Genomic DNA, 19,076 nt, shown 5'->3' on the forward strand with positions numbered 1-19,076 from the left:
TGAGGAGAGGGAAAAATGGTTGCTGTGTGGACAGAAGTTGACTCTGCATGTTGTAACTGGGTCACTTGTGAGTGTCCCAGGCCAGTTACGCAAGCAGGGATGTACTTGCGCTGTAGCCAACAACCACCTGCTCCCTTTATTTTTTGGCTGATATAACAGCCCCAGCTCTATGGGCTTCCAATTTTAGGTATAATTTTATTTCTTTATCTCTTAGCTGCTTGTTCTTCACGTTTCCTGGTAACTCCCTTTCTTCTGCCTATAAGTGACTTGCCAAAGCTTGTCCCAATCCTATTCTCACTTGTGCTGCAATTTTTTTTTCTTTCCTGATAGAAGAAGCCTTTCTCACCTTGCTCCATTTCCCCTCCTCTCCAGCCTTTGCTTCCTCATGTCTGCGCTGGGAGATGTTTGTTCAGTGGCTGGTTTTTCTCTTGCGGTTTTATCCCTGGTCCCTGTGTGCCATGTTCCAGCCCTGACCAGCGGGCTGAGCCTGCCCAGAAGAAATCCAGCCTAAGGCATATTATGGTCCTCTCTGTGCCATTTTCTTCTTCTCCCAATAACCTGCACATTAATAAAAACTCAGTTAAGAGCAAACCTTGACCTTCTTCACACCAGAGAAAGGCGTGCCAAAACCATGGGACCACATCACTGTCATTGCAGCCGGCTGCTGTTCTTCTGGTGCTTTGCCTCTCAGGTGTCTCCCCTTCCTGATCTACACACCAGTAGCATATCCTTCCTAGCAGGATTCATATATTTTGGTTTCTGTCACCCAGGTTCTGCTCAGTCCTTGCCTTTGCCGTCCCTGGGGAAGAGCAGCTGCTCTCCCTGGTTCGCACCTCGTTAGGTGATGGGACTGTAGAATAAATTTGGCTTGTGCCATGTCGTGAGGCACTGTAGCTGGGTTGTAACGGACCGTGTCTCTCCTTCCAGCCTACGAAGCTGTTTCCCCTGCTATGATGCCAGGGCAGATCCCTGACCCGTCCCTGACGGCCGGCGCACTGCCTGGGCTTGGCCCCTTGACGGGACTGCCTGGCACAGCCCTGACCGCCGAGGAGCTGAAGTACGCTGACATCCGCAACATCGGGGCCATGATCTCACCACTCCAGTTCCTGGAGGTGAAGCTTGGGAAGAGACCCCAGCCCGTGAAAAGTGAGGTGAGTCTTGGGGGCTGCTGGCTGCAAATGGCCCTGCAGGGTCGTTGCCTGCACCTGCCTGGGTTTCTCTCCTGCCTGTGCTTGGGTTTCCTGCCAGGGTGGCCAGCAATGTGTTTTATAAGCATGTCATGCTGCCTGTTTGGTGATGTGCATGCATGTTGGCAGCTGCTCCACTGGCTGACTCTTCCCTGTGCCTGAATTTCTCTCCCTGCAGCATGGGCTGGGAGTGGTGGACTCCGTGTCCCAGACCTGACCGGTCCCACGCAGCCATTGGCAGCCAGCTGAACTCAAACCCTGTCTGCAGAGCAGGGTCTGGTGCAGCCAACATGTCCCTAGGTTGGGGGCACGCTCCTAAAGGAGAAGCCGTGCAGCCCGTCAGAGGGCTTGCGCGATGCTTTCATCCTGTCTCCGATGCCCATGAGCCCTTGGTGCTGCTGGCGTTGGCGTTCCCCTTTCCCATGGGGATGAGGTGTGTGGGTGAGCGGTGCTGAGTGGCGGCAGCAGTGACTCAGCTTGCGCCGCAGGCGCTGCTGGCTGGGGCTGCCCCTGCACTGCTGCTCGGGGCGGGGCCTGGCTTCACCTTGGGGCTCCTGGGACGGGGAAAGTAGGCGGCTTCTGCTCAGTACTGCAGGCTGGCATGTCAGAACCAGGCTGCAGAGACTTGGGAGACACTTGCACAGTGTTTTCCTTGAGTGGTTGTCTCATGTGTTGGTTGTCCAGTCTTTGAATCCTTGACACTTGCTGTACTGCTTGTGAGTGTTTGCACCTCCCACTGCCTGCAGACAGAGCTGGGAACCCATCAATTCAGAGGCCCCATGTTGGTGATGGTGGTGGCTGCTGTCAGAAGGTCCAATAAACAACCCTTCTGAACAGTGCATTTGCTCCTGCGTGAGGGTACCTCAGATGATGCTGTGTGAGGATGGGGTGAAGTGCATTCTCTGGAGACATCAGCAAGGAGGTTCTAGGTGATGTGAAAAGCTGCCCGTGATGAGCTGTGAGCTGAAGGGGATAAAACATCCCTGTTCCAGGGAGCAGCCCACTCTCCAAATGGTGCTGACACTTGGTTTGGCCCAACTCTTACGGCAAAAGCTCAGCAGCACCCAGGTCCACCTGCGGGGAGGGTGCCTGTTTCCTCCCTGCAGTGCCTTGCAGTGGACTCCTGTGGGGACAACCAGTACGATGGAGTGCCCAGGGGGCTGTCTAATCAGCTGTGCAGCATCCCATGGAGCTCACCTGGGGAAGGACTGGGCAGCTCCACAATGGCAGGAGCTGAGGCTAGGATGCTGCGGGAGGCCATCAGAAGGGTCTGGGGGATGCTGATGGCTTTGGTCCCTCTGTGGGCAAAGCACTCATGGGTTGGCAGCTGAAGCCAAATGCTGTCCCAAGCTCTTGGCCTGGGTATCATGCAGCAGATGGGGTGCAATGCCTGCCTTGCTTCATGGGTTGGGGAAGAAGGAGGGAGTCTGTGGCTGTGTTGTCTTCCTGGACACAGCTCCTTTCCTGGGGCATCTTGGGCACCTCTGAGTTGGCCCTGCAACAGCTGCTTTTGCTCGGTGGGCATGGGGATGTGGGCTCACCAGCCTCTGCGTAACAGGGACAGGGCAGCTCTGCTCTGCAGCAGGTACTGGAAGTGCTGAGTGTCCTCTGAGCCAGTCGTTGAGACACCATGTGGAGGAAAGATAAGCGGAAATCCATTGGCAGCCCCTGCATGGCCGCCTTCCCTGCAGCCAGTTCCTCCCCTGCATGGCCTGTGAAGCTGAGGAGTTGAGGACAACAAATGGGAGCTGCCCCTCGCACAGGCTTTGCAGCAAAAGCTTGGGGGAGCTGAAACAGTAGCTGCTTATCCCATGAGTAGCCAAGAAGCTGCCCACGCATAATTTTGCAATGCAGCCTGCAGCTGCTTTCCTCTCGCAGGGAGCCGGAGCCCGGGGACGCTGGGTACTGGCATGCCGTGCTCTGCGCAGCACCTGGGAGGGCAGGCTGCTTCCCACAAGCTGGGGCACAGGCAGCTTTCTCTGCTGTGCTGGGGGGACCAGCATCTCCTGGCACTGGGGTGTTTGTCCCTTGGAATGTGCACAAAACCCACCCAGTAGGTGCTGGGTGCTGGCTTCCCCGCAGGGTGGTGGACAGCCCTGCTGGGCAGTCCACCCTCCTCTTGGGGCAGCTGGAGCCAGGTGCTGCCAGGCTCCTCCACCATCGAAACCTGCCTGGGGTGCTCCCTCTGGGACAGAGCCCTGCCCCTCGGGCTGACGATCACCTCCGTCCCTGATGCTGATGACTGAAGCAATTCAGGAGGCGACCCCAGGCCTTTTACCCACAGGGCTCCCCTGGAGATTGGCTACTGAAACGTGCTATGGGGTGAGGCACCATCACTGTCCACCCTGCCTCTGAGTAGAGTCCTAACCCGCAGCACCAGGGTCATGTCACCTTTTTGAACTGAAATCGAGCAGAAGCGGAGAGGGGGAAACCTGCTTTCTTGAAGTTACAGGAGCTGTGGTCAAAAAGCAGAGTCAAGAGTTCAAGCTGCCGCTGTCTGCTGAGACACCCTCCTTGAGCATCTGTACCCCATCTAAAGGACACGACCCTTTGCTGGGCCCTGTGTGGGGTGGAGGGGAAGCTGAAGGGGACAGGGACAGGTCACTTATTCTTTGATTCTCACTGAATGGAGCAACAGCACATGGAAATACATCAGGCAGTTCCCAGGGATACTGTGAGGCTTGTGCGGTTGCTGTTTGCTCTTCCAGTTCCTGTTACAACCCAAGATGTACTTTGCAGGAAAGTTTGGGGTGTGTTTCTTGAGCTTTGGAGCTGTGAGCACATGTCCCCTCTCTGCACCCTCCTAATAATCCTTGAACTAAAAGGCCAAGAAGCTATCTAAGGGGTAGATGAGTGGTTGGTGAATGTGTGGAGGGGAATGGTGGTTACCCTGATGTCCACCTCCTCTTAAACTCTGTGTGGAAATTTTGTAAGAGCTGCTTCTGCCCTTGCTGTGGGGTATCATGGTCCTGCCAGGAGGAGAAGGCAGCAGAGCGTGGAGTTAGAGCCTTCCCGGTCACTTCTGCTAATGCCTGCCATGTCTGAGTTACATGGGTGTAGTGAGAGCTGGTCATTTCTGACTGGATGTGTGGTCATCAGTGCAGTTCCTGTCCTGGTTCTCCCACATATGGTGCATGATGCCCCATGGCATTGCCTTGGCAAAGGAATAGTGGCAGCCCGGCATTATGGAAATCTGTGCATAGCTTGTGCTGAGCTTGCTTAATATTTTAGCCCCAGCTAAAACAGCAGCTTTGGTATAATGCTTAGGAAGTAAGGTAGAGAAAATGCAAAAGCTATTAGTGCTATAAAACTTGGACATTGTCTTCTAAAGCATGCTACGTGCTGCATATTGGACATGCAGCTTACTTAAGGTACCCCTTCACCTTAACTTTGCTGAGTCAATGTTTCATCCTGTCCTTGCATATCACATTGAGATGTTTTGATTAGTGGGCTTTGGACTCAGTGAATGTTAGCAGCGTGCACAGTTTGCCATGGACGATGGCATCTGCAGCTTTTGTTTCCTGCAGGCACCACCAGTGTACTTAGGTGTGGTGTAATCTGGTGGGCCCCCACTCCCACCACCACTTTGTGGCCTTGGCCTTGGGAATCTCTGACTTTCCTTTTGAGGTGACTAAGCCCAGGCACTAGAGCAACATGGCTGTTCAGATGGTGTGTACTGCAAGAGGCTCATCTGGGAGATGTGTCCCTCAGCCACACTGACTTGGGAGATACGAAGGGAAGGATGCAGCTGCCTTCTCAGACTGGAGCTGCCCTTAGAGAAGGTGCAAATAGGCTGTGGAAGTGCTCATAAAGCAAATGTTGCTGCCACTGCATTTGAAAAGACGTGTACTGTCAGGTATCAGTTGATAGGAATGAGGCAGTTCAGTCTGACACCTCGAATTTCGGAGTCCCAGGCCAAATGCGGATAAAGGCACTGGGGACCTTTCCTTCTCTAGCCATGCTACAAAGTGTAACCTGGATGCTGACTTTGCAGGGCTTTCCAGCACTTGGATTTTCCTTGAAGCAGCTGTTTTGGTTCTTGGATGTAAGCATGCCATAGGCCACTTACACAGGCTTTGTAGTAAATATCCCTAAATACTTTGATTATGGGTTTCCAACCCATAGGGCTTATTGGCCTGGCCTGCGTGGTTTGAGTCAGACAGCACAGAGCAACTGAGTCATGGCGAATGGTGCAGGCACTGCAGTGCCCTGCTTCTTTACAGGGGATGTGGGACCTGTCCCTGCCTTACCGTGGTGGCCCTGGGACTCAGGCGGCGCTGAAGCTGCAGCAGACAGTCCCACGTACTGGAAGGGGAGGAACAGCCAGGCCCAGCCAGGAGGTCTTTCAGGTTTCTCAGCCTCTCGCCCTTGGCTGCTTGTGTGATGCTTTGACTGTTCTCACAGAGCTGTGCCTGTAGATGTCTGTGACAAACTGTGTCCATCTTTGCAGGATGGGGCTCTACTCCCCTTGTCTCTGTCCTGTCTCAGGGAGGGAGCAGCCCTGCAAAGAGTTGTCTGTCCCCTGCCAGCCAGGTCCCCAGCTGTGGGTACTGCACTGGTCTCCCTCCCTGTGTCCCCACAGAGTGGAGTTAGAGGCCCTGGCAGCAGCATGCCTGGTTCCTGGTGAGGCTTAGAGCATGTTGGTGGTGGCCACTGGCACGGGTGGCTGCCAGCCCCTCTCCTTGCCCTGCCACCGGTGGGGCTGCGGGGTGCTCACCCCTATCTCCTGCCCTGCCCCACACTTGCTGGCTCTGACCTGGGCTTCTTCATATCGTTGCAGCTGGACGAGGAAGAGGAGAGGAGGAAAAGGCGCCGAGAGAAAAACAAAGTAGCAGCAGCGCGATGTCGTAACAAGAAGAAGGAGAGGACGGAGTTCCTGCAGCGGGTGGGTGCCCTGACCTGTCCCAGGGTGCAGTGGGGACCTCAGTGGGGGCACCTCATAGAATCATAGAATCGTTTAGGTTGGAAAAGACCTTTAAGATCATCCAGTCCAACCATTAACCTAACACTACCAAGTCCACCACTAAACCAATTAAGGGTAGAGTAGCAATATCCTGCTTCCTGGCTTGGTGGCTGGATTATTTTTTAATGAAAGTAAAAACTAGGAATCATTAAGGTTGGAAAGGATCTCTAAGATCATCAGTCCATCACTCTCCCTCCTGAACTGCCCCTCTGCCTTCCCTTGCTCCTGTGCCCTTATCTGGGAAAAGACAGGCTCATTGTCCCTCTTTCCATGGGGCTATGAAGGCGGTGGCTGTGTGCATGCCCATGCAGAGCTCATGGGCATCCCTGTGCCCATGGTACCAGGGATGGAGAGGGCTGGAGGTGGGCTCTGGGCTTGGGGGGAGAGGACTGATAGTGTCCCTGCCTCAGTGCTGGAGCAGGAACACCCGTGGGAGTGTGGCACAGGACAGGGGCCGACAGCATGCTGGCCTCTTGCCCAAATTCCTGAAGGTTTACCTGTTCAGAGGCCAGATGCACTCTCACCTGTGACCCCAAGGCAGAAAAACGCACAGCACCTTGCTGCTTTTCTGCAAGGGGCGGTGGGACATGGGCAAATGACACAGCGGGGGACAAGGAGCCATTTCACAGGGACAGATCCTTGCAGATGGGGGGTGAAAACTTAAACACTGGTTTGTTTCCAAACGCCCCTCCAGACCATGGAAAGCAGCCAGGCAGCGGTTTTGCTGTGGTGCAGGAGAGACCCATCCTAGGAGGTGGCTGTGTATTTTCTTGCGGTGGCACTAGGTAACGCAAGGCAGCAGGGCTGGGGATGAACTGCCTGGAGAGACCTGGTGCCTTGGCAGGTCTTCAGGCTGCTCCTGTGCTGCAGGGGCTGAGGGGCAGCATGGAGCGGAGATGGCTTGTTGGCCAAATTGTTTCTCTTTGTATCTTGTCTTGTTGGAGTAAAGTCACATATGGTTGTATTTCTGTCCTGCTAGGAGTCTGAGCGTCTAGAGCTCATGAACGCTGAGCTGAAGGCCCAGATAGAAGAGCTGAAACAGGAGAGGCAGCAGCTGATCCTGATGCTGAACCGGCACCGTCCCACCTGCATCGTGCGGACAGACAGCATCAAGACGCCCGAGAGCGAAGCCAACCCGCTGCTGGAGCAGCTAGAGAAGAAATGAAGGTGGCACTGGGCCACGAGGAGGAGACAGTGGCGCAGGGTCTTCCAGGGTCTTTAATGTATGTACTGTATGAAGAACTGTGCACCCAGGCCTGGTGCAGCCAGGACCCAGTGGGCTTCCTTGGGAACTATGGACCAAACAAATATGGGGACAGAGAAAATCAGCAACCTGTCAACCATGTACTCTGAGGCTGAACCCAGGAACAGGGCTAGCGGCGCCGGTGAGGGCAACCTCCCTGTGATACCTCATCATGGCCCTTCAGCCTGCTCGCGGCCCCGGGGACCCACGACGCCGCAGCACGTCCCGCAAGGACCGCGTGCCCCGTGGGGAGCAGGGGAGGAGCGGCAGCCGAGCGGTGCCCACTGGCGCCCTGCCCAGAGGCTGCCGCCGCTCCTGGCGCACGCTGCAGAGGGAAACCCGAACGCAAGAACCGTAAACACTTGATGCAGCCCCGTCTGGTGGGCAGGCCTGTCGGGGCTCGGTGGCGCAGGCGCCCCCCGCAAGCACACTCTCAGTATAATGTTTACAGCCCAGCTGTCCGTGTTGGCCGTGCTTTTGAATGCACATTTTTACACTTTTTTTAAAGTATTTTTTACAAAGTTTTTATACAGCGATCTCTATATGGATTTATATAATCACTAGATGTGATCCCATAGAAATGTATGTTACGATGGTCTGTTTGTTACAAATGCATATGCCACAGTTATCTCCATTGTGTTACTTGTCTGGTAGCATCTGGCTCCTTCCCCGGCGTGCTGGGAAGGGGGGGTCCAAACCACCCTCCGCAGTGGTGTCGCTACCCTCTCCATCCATGTATGTCCTTCATAATACTCAGTTCTGTATCTCTCAGTAAATGTTACCTTTATGTACGCCGTCCTCCTGTGCTCTGTCGGGGTCAGGCCACAGTGGGCTCTGGCCAGAGCTTGGCACCTTGGCAGCATGTGCCAGGTCTGACCATGCTGGGTGCGTTCCTGGCCGAGTGGGATGGCGCAGCTGATCCCAGAGTCTTTTTTGGTGGTTCTCTGTGTTAGCAGCTGTGGGCCAGGGGAATTCACCCTGGGGAAGCTGGGAACCTTGGAGGCAGCTCTGACCATTGTCAGGCAAGAAGTAGCTCAGTGCTGCACTGAAGAGGGCAGGCAGGGCCTGGCTTGCCGGCTGGAAAGGCAGAGGTGTGAGATAGGGAGACCATCTCATCCTTACCTGGTCCTTCTTGTTTCAGGCCTGAATATAGCAGCTTGAACTCATTTTGGGGATGAGATGGGGGAGCTGTCACAGTGTCCTTGTGGTGATCCCTTCATGGAAGGAGGTGGAGAACAGTTCCTTTGGGTCTCTGCTGGGTCCTAGCCTTGCCCCTGATGGATGTGCTGGGAAACCTCCTAAAGTTTGCCCTGGGCTGAGCACAGAGGTGTGGAGGTAGAAAAGATAATCAGCCACGTGTGCTTCAGGTGCTAGGACTGAAAGAGTTACCATCTCCCTATGAATAACCAAGCCCTGACACCATTGCTGTGTTCCTGACTCTTGGATACGAAGGCAGTGGGAAGGTGCCTTGGTTTGGACTGGGGCAGACCCCATCTCACCTGTGGGCACCACTGAGGGTTGTCTCAGAGGAGCAGTGGTGCACCCAGTCTTCTCCCAGTTGGTGTCCTACCCATTAGGAGTGTGGATGAGGCTACTTTGATGCAAACTGCAAGTGAAAGCAGCTTTCAGCACCTGGTACAGATGCACGCTCCACCCAGGAGCACTGAAGCAGTGTTAGGCAGAAGATGAGCTTGACCTAAAAGTGACAACGGCATGGGAGGAGGTCTTCTCCGAGCACAACTGCTTCTCTAGTGCATGCTTCTCTCTCTGTAGCCTCCTTTTCCAACCCTTAACCTCCAGGGATATCTGACATTAATCCCTTCCCTGTTTCATACTTTCTTCCTGGATTTCCCCTCCTTTTCCATAACTTCTGTCTTTGGGGCCTCCCAAACTGCTGCCAGCTGCCTTATTTAGTGTGAAGCATGTTGGATCTGTTACAGGCAGTTTTTGCCCTGGGTGGACTTGTTGGCTGAGGTGCTCTAGAGGGATGTGCAAGGACAGGCCCTGAAAAAAAGCTGGTGGAGAAAAGCAGTGTCTGGCCTGGCTCCCATTGCCTGCCATGCAGCCCTTGAAGCTGGGCAGCTGTGTCTCTGTGCTTCCTTCTGCCCAGACCCTGCAGTGGTGGCTCAGACATGGCCCGTTTCTCAGCTGCCGTCAGGAGCCAATCTTCCTATTTTGAGGAACACGATGCCTCTCATTGAGCTCTGATGAAAGGACGCAGAGCACTTGCTGGGCCTGCTTCTCTCCTCAGGACTTTACTGCCCTCTGCAAAGTGCAGGTGGTAATGAATTTCCAGGCTCCTGCAAGTATTGGTTTCCTCTTTGGTGGTCAGCAGGAGCTCCCCGTGGGACATCAGATGGTCCAGCCAAGGCATCTCATGCTTTTTGCTCACCTGGAGAACCTGTGCGCTCCTCTCCATGTGAGGGGACTCTCACCCACCTTCCAGCAGCACTGGCAGTGCTGCGGAGGCAGGCTATAGCCCTTCTCTGGCAAACGGCCTCACTACAGTAAAACTTCCGGCTACTGAAAACAGCTGGCTTGAAAGAGAAATTTAAGGTGGCCTTTGAAACCGAGCATGCTAGAAGCAGCTAGCAAAGGCAGCAGCAGAAGAGTGATGGATTTACACCAGTTTAATGCTCAGCTACTCCAGCCAAGGCTCAGGCAGGAGCTATCTGAGCCCTGGCAGTGCCCAGATAGGTTTTTGCCCAGTCTCCTGTATATCTTCCAAACAGCCTTTTGCTGCATTCTAGTCACTACCAAGGGGTTTGCCGCTCAGTTTAGGGCATTTCTTTTCAGGGGACTTGGTTAGGCTATGACCCAATGAAATTAAAGCAGAGGGTTTGGCCATCTACCCTGTAAGCCACAGCCTGCAAGTGTTGAATGGAAAAGGCTCCATCTCTGCGCAGCCCTGGGCTGAAAACCCCTCCTGGTCCCTGTAGGAGATGGGCTACTTGATGTTCCTGACTCTGGTAGCGTGTGTCCTCTCCAACTCCCCCTTAGCAGAGGTACAAATATTGCCACGGCACAGGCAGTCCCGCTGGACATCTCAGGCTGATGCATTACAGTGACATCTCCTGGGCATGGGCAGAAGCAGCGGGCACATGCCAGGCACAGGCCATGTTGCTCCATGCCAGAACGATGCTCCCAAACCCAAAGAGCAATGGTTGTACCTGTGTCAATGTCCTCCCACCTGGGTCTCTGTCATGCAAGGGCTGGTAATGTGTATTTGCGTGGAAAACATGAGGGACACTTCTCAAAGGTCAGGCAGCCACCTCCTGGCTATCCCACACCCACGCATCCTGTGCTGCGTGCGCTGCAGGCCACTACGAGAGCAGAGCTGATGGTATCGTGCACTTCTGGGACAGGGCTTGGTGCCAGTGGTGCCGGAGCTGATAGCCTGATAGATATAAGGTTGCTGACAGCCCCATATCCCCCGGTCCAACCAGTCCTCAGGCTGAACCGCAGGTCCTGATGGATGGGCACGCGCACGCACAGAGACCTGTGGATCCCTCCCGCAGCTGGTTTTAGGTGGTCTCCGCAGTTGCTGGCACTGGAGGACCACAGCCCCGCTGCAGCTGCCGGCACGCAGACCTCTTGTCTTACTCGAGCCTGACGTTCACTTGTGCTCACCTAAACCTGCACACGAGATGGCTGGAAATAGGTTTTCATGAGACCATCGGCAGGCTGCTGCAGCGCTCACGTACCGGGGACCGGAGAAGCGCACGGAGCAGCCAGCCCCCCGCGGCCGACCTCTCCCCTCCCTCTTCCCTCTGCTCTCCAGCGCCGGTCCCTCTCGGAGCCACCGTGGCCTCGCCATTTCGTGCTTGCGTGCATCCCCTTAAACCACCCCACGGTCGGTGTTGTGTCCCCCCCCCCCGGCCCGCTCCTCCCTCCGGGCCCGGGCAGGGCGGCCACGGGGCAGGAGGAGGCGGCGGGGGGGCGCGGCGGGAGCCCAGCCCGCCGGCAGGAGGAGCTGCGCGGCCGCGGGAGCGCCGGGGCCGGGGCCGGGGCCGGGGCCGGGGCCGGGGCCGGGGCCGGGGCCGGGGCCGGGGCCGGGGCCGGTGGATGCTCCTCGCTGCTGAGCAGCGGCCAGGCTGCCCCCCCGGCCCTTCTCCGGCTCAGCCATCGCCAGCCCGGGGCAGCAGCCCGGGTGCCCGTCCCGCAGCGCCGGCTTTGTGCGCGCCGCTGCTTGGTGGGAGCCCCCCCGAGCCCCCCCGGAGCGGTGCCGCCAGCTCTGGGACCCCAGCACAGGGCACGGACCCGTTAGAGCGGGTGCAGGGGAGGCCCGCGGGAACGGGCAGCGGGCTGGAGCACCTCTGCTCTGAAGAAAGGCTGGGAGCGCTGGACTTGTTCAGCCTGGAGAAGAGAAGGCCCTGAGGAGACCTGACTGCAAGCTTGCAATATTAAAAGGGGGCTTACAAGAAAGCTGGAGAAGGGACTTTTACCAGGGCCTGTAGTGACAGGACAAGGGACAACAGTTTTAAACTGAAAAAAGGGTAGGTTTAGATTGGATATAAGGAAGAAACTTTTTACGATGAGGTCGTGAAACACTGGAACAGGTTGTCCAGAGAACTTGTGGATGCCCCGTCCGTGGAGGTGTTCGAAGTCGGGTTGGATCGGGCTTTGAGCAGCCTGGTCTAGTGGAAGATGACTCTGCCAATGGCAGGGGGGTTGGACTAGATGATCTTTAAAGGGCCCATCCAACCCAAACCTTTCTGTGGTTCTATGGTTGGTGGTGCTGTCCCATGGTGTCAGATGGTTCTTCTCAGAGATGTGAGCCAGCTCGGCGTTGCTCGTGCTTCCTGGCCACTTCACTTGCAGGCCCTTCTGCTTGCAAGACACCTGAGGTGGCTCAACAACTGGGACCACCAGCAGTAACTCCCAGGGTGGCAGCAGCCGCCTCCAGCACATGCCCATCTCCTGTTTTGTGAGAGCCACATTCAGGTCATAACCCTTGTGCTCCTTCCCACACTCACCAATTCAGGCAGGAGCTTTCCCCTGGCACGACACCACATTTTCCCTGAAGCCCAGGTAGATGAGCCCCATCACATTTCCATTGCTTAGATGCCTGTCTCAGCTCGCTGGTGTCCTTCACATACTACCCCCATTTCCCTCTGCAAAGCCACTCTCACCTCCCCCAGGGAAATGTAGGTGCCACTTTGTCCCAAAGCACCAGGCCTGAGGCAGTGCTGGGGTGATGGGCTGAGGGTCCAGCTACTGTAGGCTGGTGTGAGCGCTCCACACTCCACGCCTGACTCCCTTCTTTTTTGCCGGCCCCCTGGCAAGTGGCAGGGCCCATGGGCAGCAGGAACCCGGTTTCCCCACAAGGGTGCCTGGTCTTGCCAGCCCCTCACTGTGCTCTCTTGCAGCCAGCTCATCCTGCAGAGGTCGAGCAGCCCATTGTGCTCCCCAAAGCTTCATTGTGGCTCCCTTCCTTTCCTCCTCCCCTCACCCTCTCCCCACCTGTTGCCCCCATCCCCCCGCAGGTGCCAGACCCTGTCTGCTGCCCTGGGGGCAAGGGCATTTGGCCCCCCCAAGGCCCACAGCTGGTCATGGGCAAAGGATGCTTGGAGGCCGTTACTTTGCAGTTTTTCATAGTATCATTCTCACTTTGTGTTTGAAAAACTGCCTCCTCTGCCCTTCTTGGCAGGGGCTGAGGGTGACTCTGTGACACTGTGGTAAGTGGTATTAACTAACCTTTGCCAGTGACCTGCCTCTCTTGTTTCATTTTGAGCCAGGGGCAGCAGGTATTAATTTATCTTTGTCCTTATTGGTTCTTCTACTCAACTTGCTGGAAAACAAGCCCCAAAAATCCCCAGCCTTGATATTTACCAAGAGGCACGGAAACTGCTTTGATTACCATGGGTGCTAGACTGCGCTGAGCAGCACTGGCACCAGCGCGGCCCATGGCTGGGCAGCAGGACCGGAGCCAGGGAAAACTCTTGTGCTGCCAGGGTGATTGGAGAGACATGAGAAAATCCGACCGCTGGTTCCATCAGCCTGGAAATATCACCTGGCTCCCCGTGCCTTTGTGCCTTTTTTGCTTATGTGTGATCACTGGTTGCTGGCAACTGGAGTGTGGGGGCGAGCCAGTGGGAGGCAGGCACCAGCTGTGGGAATGGGACCATGGGCATCCCCTGCCCCCCATGGAGGCACCGTGTTCCTGCTGGGCTCAGGAAACTGCCCCAGAGGGCAGAGCCGGGTGGATCACTTGTCACTGGTTAAGGGCATGAGCCTCCCCGCACCATGCTGCTGGTGGGGTGGCCGGGGGCATCTCCCAACTGGGACGTAGGGGCAGGCAGCGTGAGTGCTGTCAGGTGTAGCCAGCCCCGCCAGCAAGGAGCTCGCTGGCAGCGGCTCTGCCACCAACCCTTTCTGTCTGAGGAAAAAAACCCTCCCTGCAGCCGGGAGGTCTCCCTGGCTCTTGCTGCGCAGGGCTGCCAGGAAGGGTTGGCACCCATGACAGCATGGCTGGGGTTTGCCTTTTCTCTGTGGCTGAACCCCCTGGAGCAGAGGCCCTGGGAGGAGCTGCCAGCTTGGGCTGGCTCCCCCACTGCAACCGGGTTTTAATTCCAGACGCAGCTGGTGCCTGCAACGCTTCCCCAAGCCTCAGCGCCCACGGCAGCCTTGGTGGCTCTGCCTGCACACAGCTGGGTCTCCCGCTCAGCGCAGGCATGTTTCAGCTCCTCACCGCACACGTGGGGAGAAGGCGGAGGATCTGCTGGGGCTGGAGCTGGGGCTGGGGCTGGCAGGGAGGCACAGAGCAGATCGCACAGGCCAAAACGAGGTTCTGCAGCCCAGGCATCACCTGGGGCTCAGTTTGGGTGGGAGCTTGGCTGCAGATGCAGCATGTGGTTGTGGGATGAGGGAGCTTAACGTCACTGAGCCTTTGGGTTTGTCTGTCAAGGTGCGCAAGAAGTTAATCCAAATTAGCTAAAGCAGTGGGCTAGTGTGGTGGTGTAAAACCCTCCACCAGATGCCCTGCTGCTGAATTAAAGTGGGTTTAGTTTGGTTTGGCTTTTTTAAGTAGAGTGACTGACTCAAGTGGACTCTAGCCTGGGGGATGCATTTGGCAGAGCAGGCAGCAGGCACGACTGCCCATGGTGATAAGCTCTTTGTGAGCAAAGCCCGCCCAGGGGGGAGGGAGTGGGCCCAGTTGTATCAAGACTGCTTTAATTCTGAATAAGATCATCTGCCAAGGGATTTATTGCACTTCAGTCACTTCCAAATTTAATATAGCTTAGCCATTCTGAATGTTTTTGCGCAGACTCTCAGTTCCCCATTGATAAAGGAATGGCTTTCCTCTCTCCAGCCCTGTGTCCAGCTGTCCATACACAGAGTGTGAGTGGGGTGCCATGGGGTTTGGGGAAAGCTTAGCCCCTGGGGAGGAGGAAAAAGTTGTCACTCAAGGCAGGAGGTGGGTCACTGTGGATGGTAGGACTGACAGCTCCACATCCCTGTCCAGCTCCAGGGACTCTGCTAGACAAAAAGGCCCCGTGTTAGCAAGCTGATGGCCTTTTCCAGCCCTGGCTCCCAGCACCGCGAGCTGGAGCTCCTAGGAAATACCATCAAGAAGCTACTTCCAGAAGCCTGCATGGGTCTCAGCAAAAGCAGAGTTTGGGTCTGTGTGACAGCGAGGTTTCACTGCAGCGTGTCACGTCTCAGATGAAGCTTCAGGAACAGGATCCTTTGCCAGTAACCACCACCTTGTGCTGATGTTATCTAGTTTCTGCAGAATGAACTTGCTGAGTTGTCATCTGTGGCGCCGTCAGGGGAAGTCCTGACTCCTGACACTGCAGTTCCTGCCACTGCTTTGCCATGGCCCCAATTCCAGCAGTGTCATCCAGGCTGGTTGGATTTGTTGGACACCTGCTTGTGCTGAAATGGCACGGGGTCCTCAGGAGGAAGTGGGCAGCAAGGCTTTGCCACAGGCCCATGGGCTCCCAAATCCAGTGGAGCCTTTAGGCAGGCTAACACGTAGTTTCTGGTTGAGGATAAAATGGCTACTGACAGCTCATTGCCAGGTGATGCTGAACGCCCGGTGATCAGTTAGCAAGAGGGGGTTTGCCCTAGAGCTAATGTGTGGGTATCGGCAAGTGCCTCTCAGTATGTGAGCTACCGGCGTCTGTGACAGAGGGAATCTCCGTGGGTGCCAGGCAGAGTCACTGCTGCATTATGTAGACATTTGCCAAGTGAGGGATCCCTTTTCTTCTGTGCAGACCTTCCCTGTAAGCAAAGTGACCTGATTCATTCACCAGCTCCAGCCAGCGATGATGGATGAATGGCTAAGCTAGTCAAGGTGCTCATGCGTGCTGACACTGCTGTGTGACCAGGCAGGAGAATGGCACCCCATGCTGCCAGTGTTATAGGCTGGCAAAACCAAACTCAGTGGTTCAGACAAACTCCCCTGGGTGCAGGCGCAAGGTGTTCACTGTGTCTGCAAGGAAGAGGTGCAGAGCTGACTTAAATGTGGCTGCAGGCACCTGCTCCACTGCCCGTAGGACACCTGCAGGTCGTTGGCTCATGTGCACAAGTTTTAGGAGCAATGCAAGCTGCCAGTGTACCCTGCTGGGCTGCCCTGCGTGTGACATGGAGCCTCATTCAAGCAGGGCTTTGGGGCACATTTCTTCACCTGATAGCAACCATCCACCGGAGCTGCAAGGGCCGGGGCTGCTTGGTGGCTGGGTTCATATGCTGGGGTAGCAGCACTTCAGCATTTCTCCCAGCCACACTCTGGAACACACCCAGGCGCTAGCTGGCACCTAGGTGGTTTAGATGAGAGTGCCAGTGGATTCAAGGCTGTTCTCCAAATTCAGGGTGGAGCTACCCGGTGGGTCCTGCTCACTGTGCAGCAGTGGGGAAAGGAGGAAGGCTGCATGAGGAACGGGATGAAGAAGAGTATATCCATCCTTTATAACCACAATGCCATCATAGATGGCTGTGGGGCAGCTTTCCTGGGGTGCTGTGTTTGCTTCTGGTTGCTCTGCTGTGAAAACAGGAGACATCCAAAGATGGGTGCTGACCTAAATTAGGGCTGCAGGAAAATTTCCCTATGCAGAGACTAAAAGTCCCACTAGTTTAGAGCGGAAACTAGTGAAATGCCGCGTGATAGAGATGTGCAGAGCAATGCCTAGCTTAGAGATAAGTCTGTTCCTCTGCTCACCCCCTCACAAGATGTTCAAAGAAATGGAAAGACAACTCATTTCAAACTGGTAAATTGACACACTTCTCACAGAGCCAGCAAACTGGTTTGTGCAGGTGGACAAGATGCCCTCTCGGCCAACAGTTTCAGAGGGCTCACAAGGGATCAGGTATTGATATGAAAAACAAGGATACCCAAAACTCAAGTCAAAAAGTTTGGCTTCAAAAAGATAGAAGATGGCATGGTTCTTGGAAACATACTTTGGGGTTCAGGTAAAGAAGGGTGGGAAGGAGTTTCTGTCTTTTTTCTGTCCTCTCCTTGAAGCCAGTGTTGGCAGTTGTTAGTGATGGCAGGAGGACCTGCTCTTCAAGCCAGGGCCTTGCAGCAGCACTGCTGGCATGGCTTAGGCTGCAGCACTTCTCCCTTGTCTCACCTCCAAAGCACCATCAGGGATGAGCACTGAGAGCCTGCAGGTCAGCTGTGTCTGGGCACTGGCGCTGGTAGCCACTGCCAAAGCTGTAGCAAAAGCAGCCATGCCCTGGAAGGCTGGTTAAGGAGCACCTCTGTCATGCTGGGGCACTGAAATGCAAGGGTAGAAAGCACAGGATTGGGGGGTCATCTGAAAGTGCCCCTTCTCCCTCCTTCCTTCCCTCCCTCTGTCTGCTGCTCTGAGCCCCTGGGAAGCTTGTGGGGGTTCGCAAGCCCTCTGAAATAGCCAGCACTAAGCAGGTCCTCCCTTGTGTCCGGGCAGTGGACCATGAGCCTCCCTCCTTGTGTTTCTCTCAAAAAGGCGTTGAGGAGCCCTGAGCCAGCTGAGGGCTCTGGGGGATGGGCCAGGCAGGGGGCAGGGGCTCAGCTCTGCCTCTGCCTCCCCCAGCAGCCTTCTCTGGGACGGGGTCTCTCCCGGAGAGCTGCCAGCACACGAGAGCTGTGCATGACAGTGGGCAGGTGCGCCCGCATGTGCCAATGCAGTGCCCAGGCAGATGGGGCTTATACACATTTGTGTGTGTTTTGATAACTCTGCCAGTGTGGTACTGCCAATCAGCGCTACTTGCATGGGTGCCAAGTGTACCTTCTGCACAGCTCCCCTGCCCTCTCCTGCTCCACACTGCCTGTCCTCCCCCGTGCTGCCTCCAACGCGCTGTGCTCCAGCATCGCTTGTATGAGCACCACACACGCCCTGGGCGCAAGCTCACTGCACGTGCGCCCATCAGCGCAGCTACTTGTGCTGAATACCTCCTCCAACCATGCTGTATGAGCCAAAGGGTTTGGGAAGCACTTGTTCCCACCAAACGGGGTGCAGGGAAGTGTATACACCCCTCTAAGCCAAAAGTGAAGCAGATCCCATTAGGGTGGGAGTACAGTACTAGCATGAGTGCTGTTCACAGTCATCTCCTGCTGAGATGGGTGTCTCTGCAAGAACATGCCCTAAATAAGCTGTACTCAGTCCTTGGGAGGCTTGAACATGTCTTACGGTGATGGGTGGTGTTGAAGAACATTTTCCTCTGAACAGAGTCATGGAGCAGCTATATAATACAGTCAAGAGTCATGTATTAATTTAAGAGACAAGTAATGCGTTCACCTTCCACCCCCATGCAATGGGGCATGGCTGCAGCCAATGCCCAGTGAACATCAAATGCCTCATCAGGCTGTGGTCATCCCCTGGGAGCAAAATTTTTGCTGCTTGGTTGGATTCGCTGCAGCACTAGTAGAGGCCCAAGGTTGGATCCTGCTGCCACAGTGGCAGGGCTAGACAGTCATGCATCTCCTGCTCTTGTGTAGTCTGGAAATACGCATGCTGGGCAGCGCAAAGGAAGCTGGGGCTATAGCCCCTTACCAGCACCGGTAAGTCTACCCCTGGGTGGATCAGCCCTTCTGGTTAAACGGGTCACTGCCCTTCCTCTTTGGGCCTTCCCCATCATCACTGAACGAGACTGCCACCGAGATGAGTCAAACCGTCAGACAACATCTGCACTCTCCACACACCCCGTCCATGCGCTTGGATAGTTCAACCGGTGGGCTCAGCCCCAGGCAGCGGAAGCAAAGAAGCCCTAGTTGACTGGGGGGGGGGGGCGTCTGGCAGACAAGCCTTTTCGGTGCCCCAAGCGTGTACGTATCCAGTGTGGCTGGGTGGTCTGGTCCGTTTGTAGCCAGATCCCAGAAGCTAGACAGGGCCTGTGAAGACAGCAGTGAGAGAAAGTTTGGCCTTAAATGGATGTACTCTACCAGGATTTGGGATCTACTGAGCTGGACAGTCATGTAAGTGCACATCTGAGTACTTCCTCATGAGATGCTAAGTCCTTGCCAGAAACAGATTAGACATTGCCCAACTAATTACCCAACCAGTCAACATATACAGGACAGGAGAAGGAGACTGTGGTTCATCCTTTCAACAGCCTGGGGTGAATTATCTGTGTCTTGAGACAGAAACTCCCGTATGTGTTGGAGGTCAGACTCCAATAACCTTCTGCCAACCCTTCAGCTGGGAGGCTCTGGCCAGGCTTGGTCTTCCCCTCCAGCCCGGTCAGATGGACCCCAGCT

General features: G+C 55.6%; 1 protein-coding gene across 1 annotated transcript; it reads left to right on the forward strand.

Moving 5' to 3' along the window:
* Positions 1–935: 935 nt before the first annotated feature.
* Positions 936–7,315, forward strand: JDP2 (Jun dimerization protein 2). The gene is made up of 3 exons (XM_009487471.2): positions 936–1,151; positions 5,968–6,072; positions 7,130–7,315. The coding sequence occupies exons 1-3, from the start codon at positions 951–953 to the stop codon at positions 7,313–7,315; spliced, it is 492 nt and encodes a 163-aa protein (XP_009485746.2). The 5' UTR covers positions 936–950.
* Positions 7,316–19,076: the final 11,761 nt, after the last annotated feature.

Source organism: Pelecanus crispus, chromosome 6 (genome assembly GCF_030463565.1).
Source record: "Pelecanus crispus isolate bPelCri1 chromosome 6, bPelCri1.pri, whole genome shotgun sequence".
Taxonomy (NCBI): domain Eukaryota; kingdom Metazoa; phylum Chordata; class Aves; order Pelecaniformes; family Pelecanidae; genus Pelecanus; species Pelecanus crispus.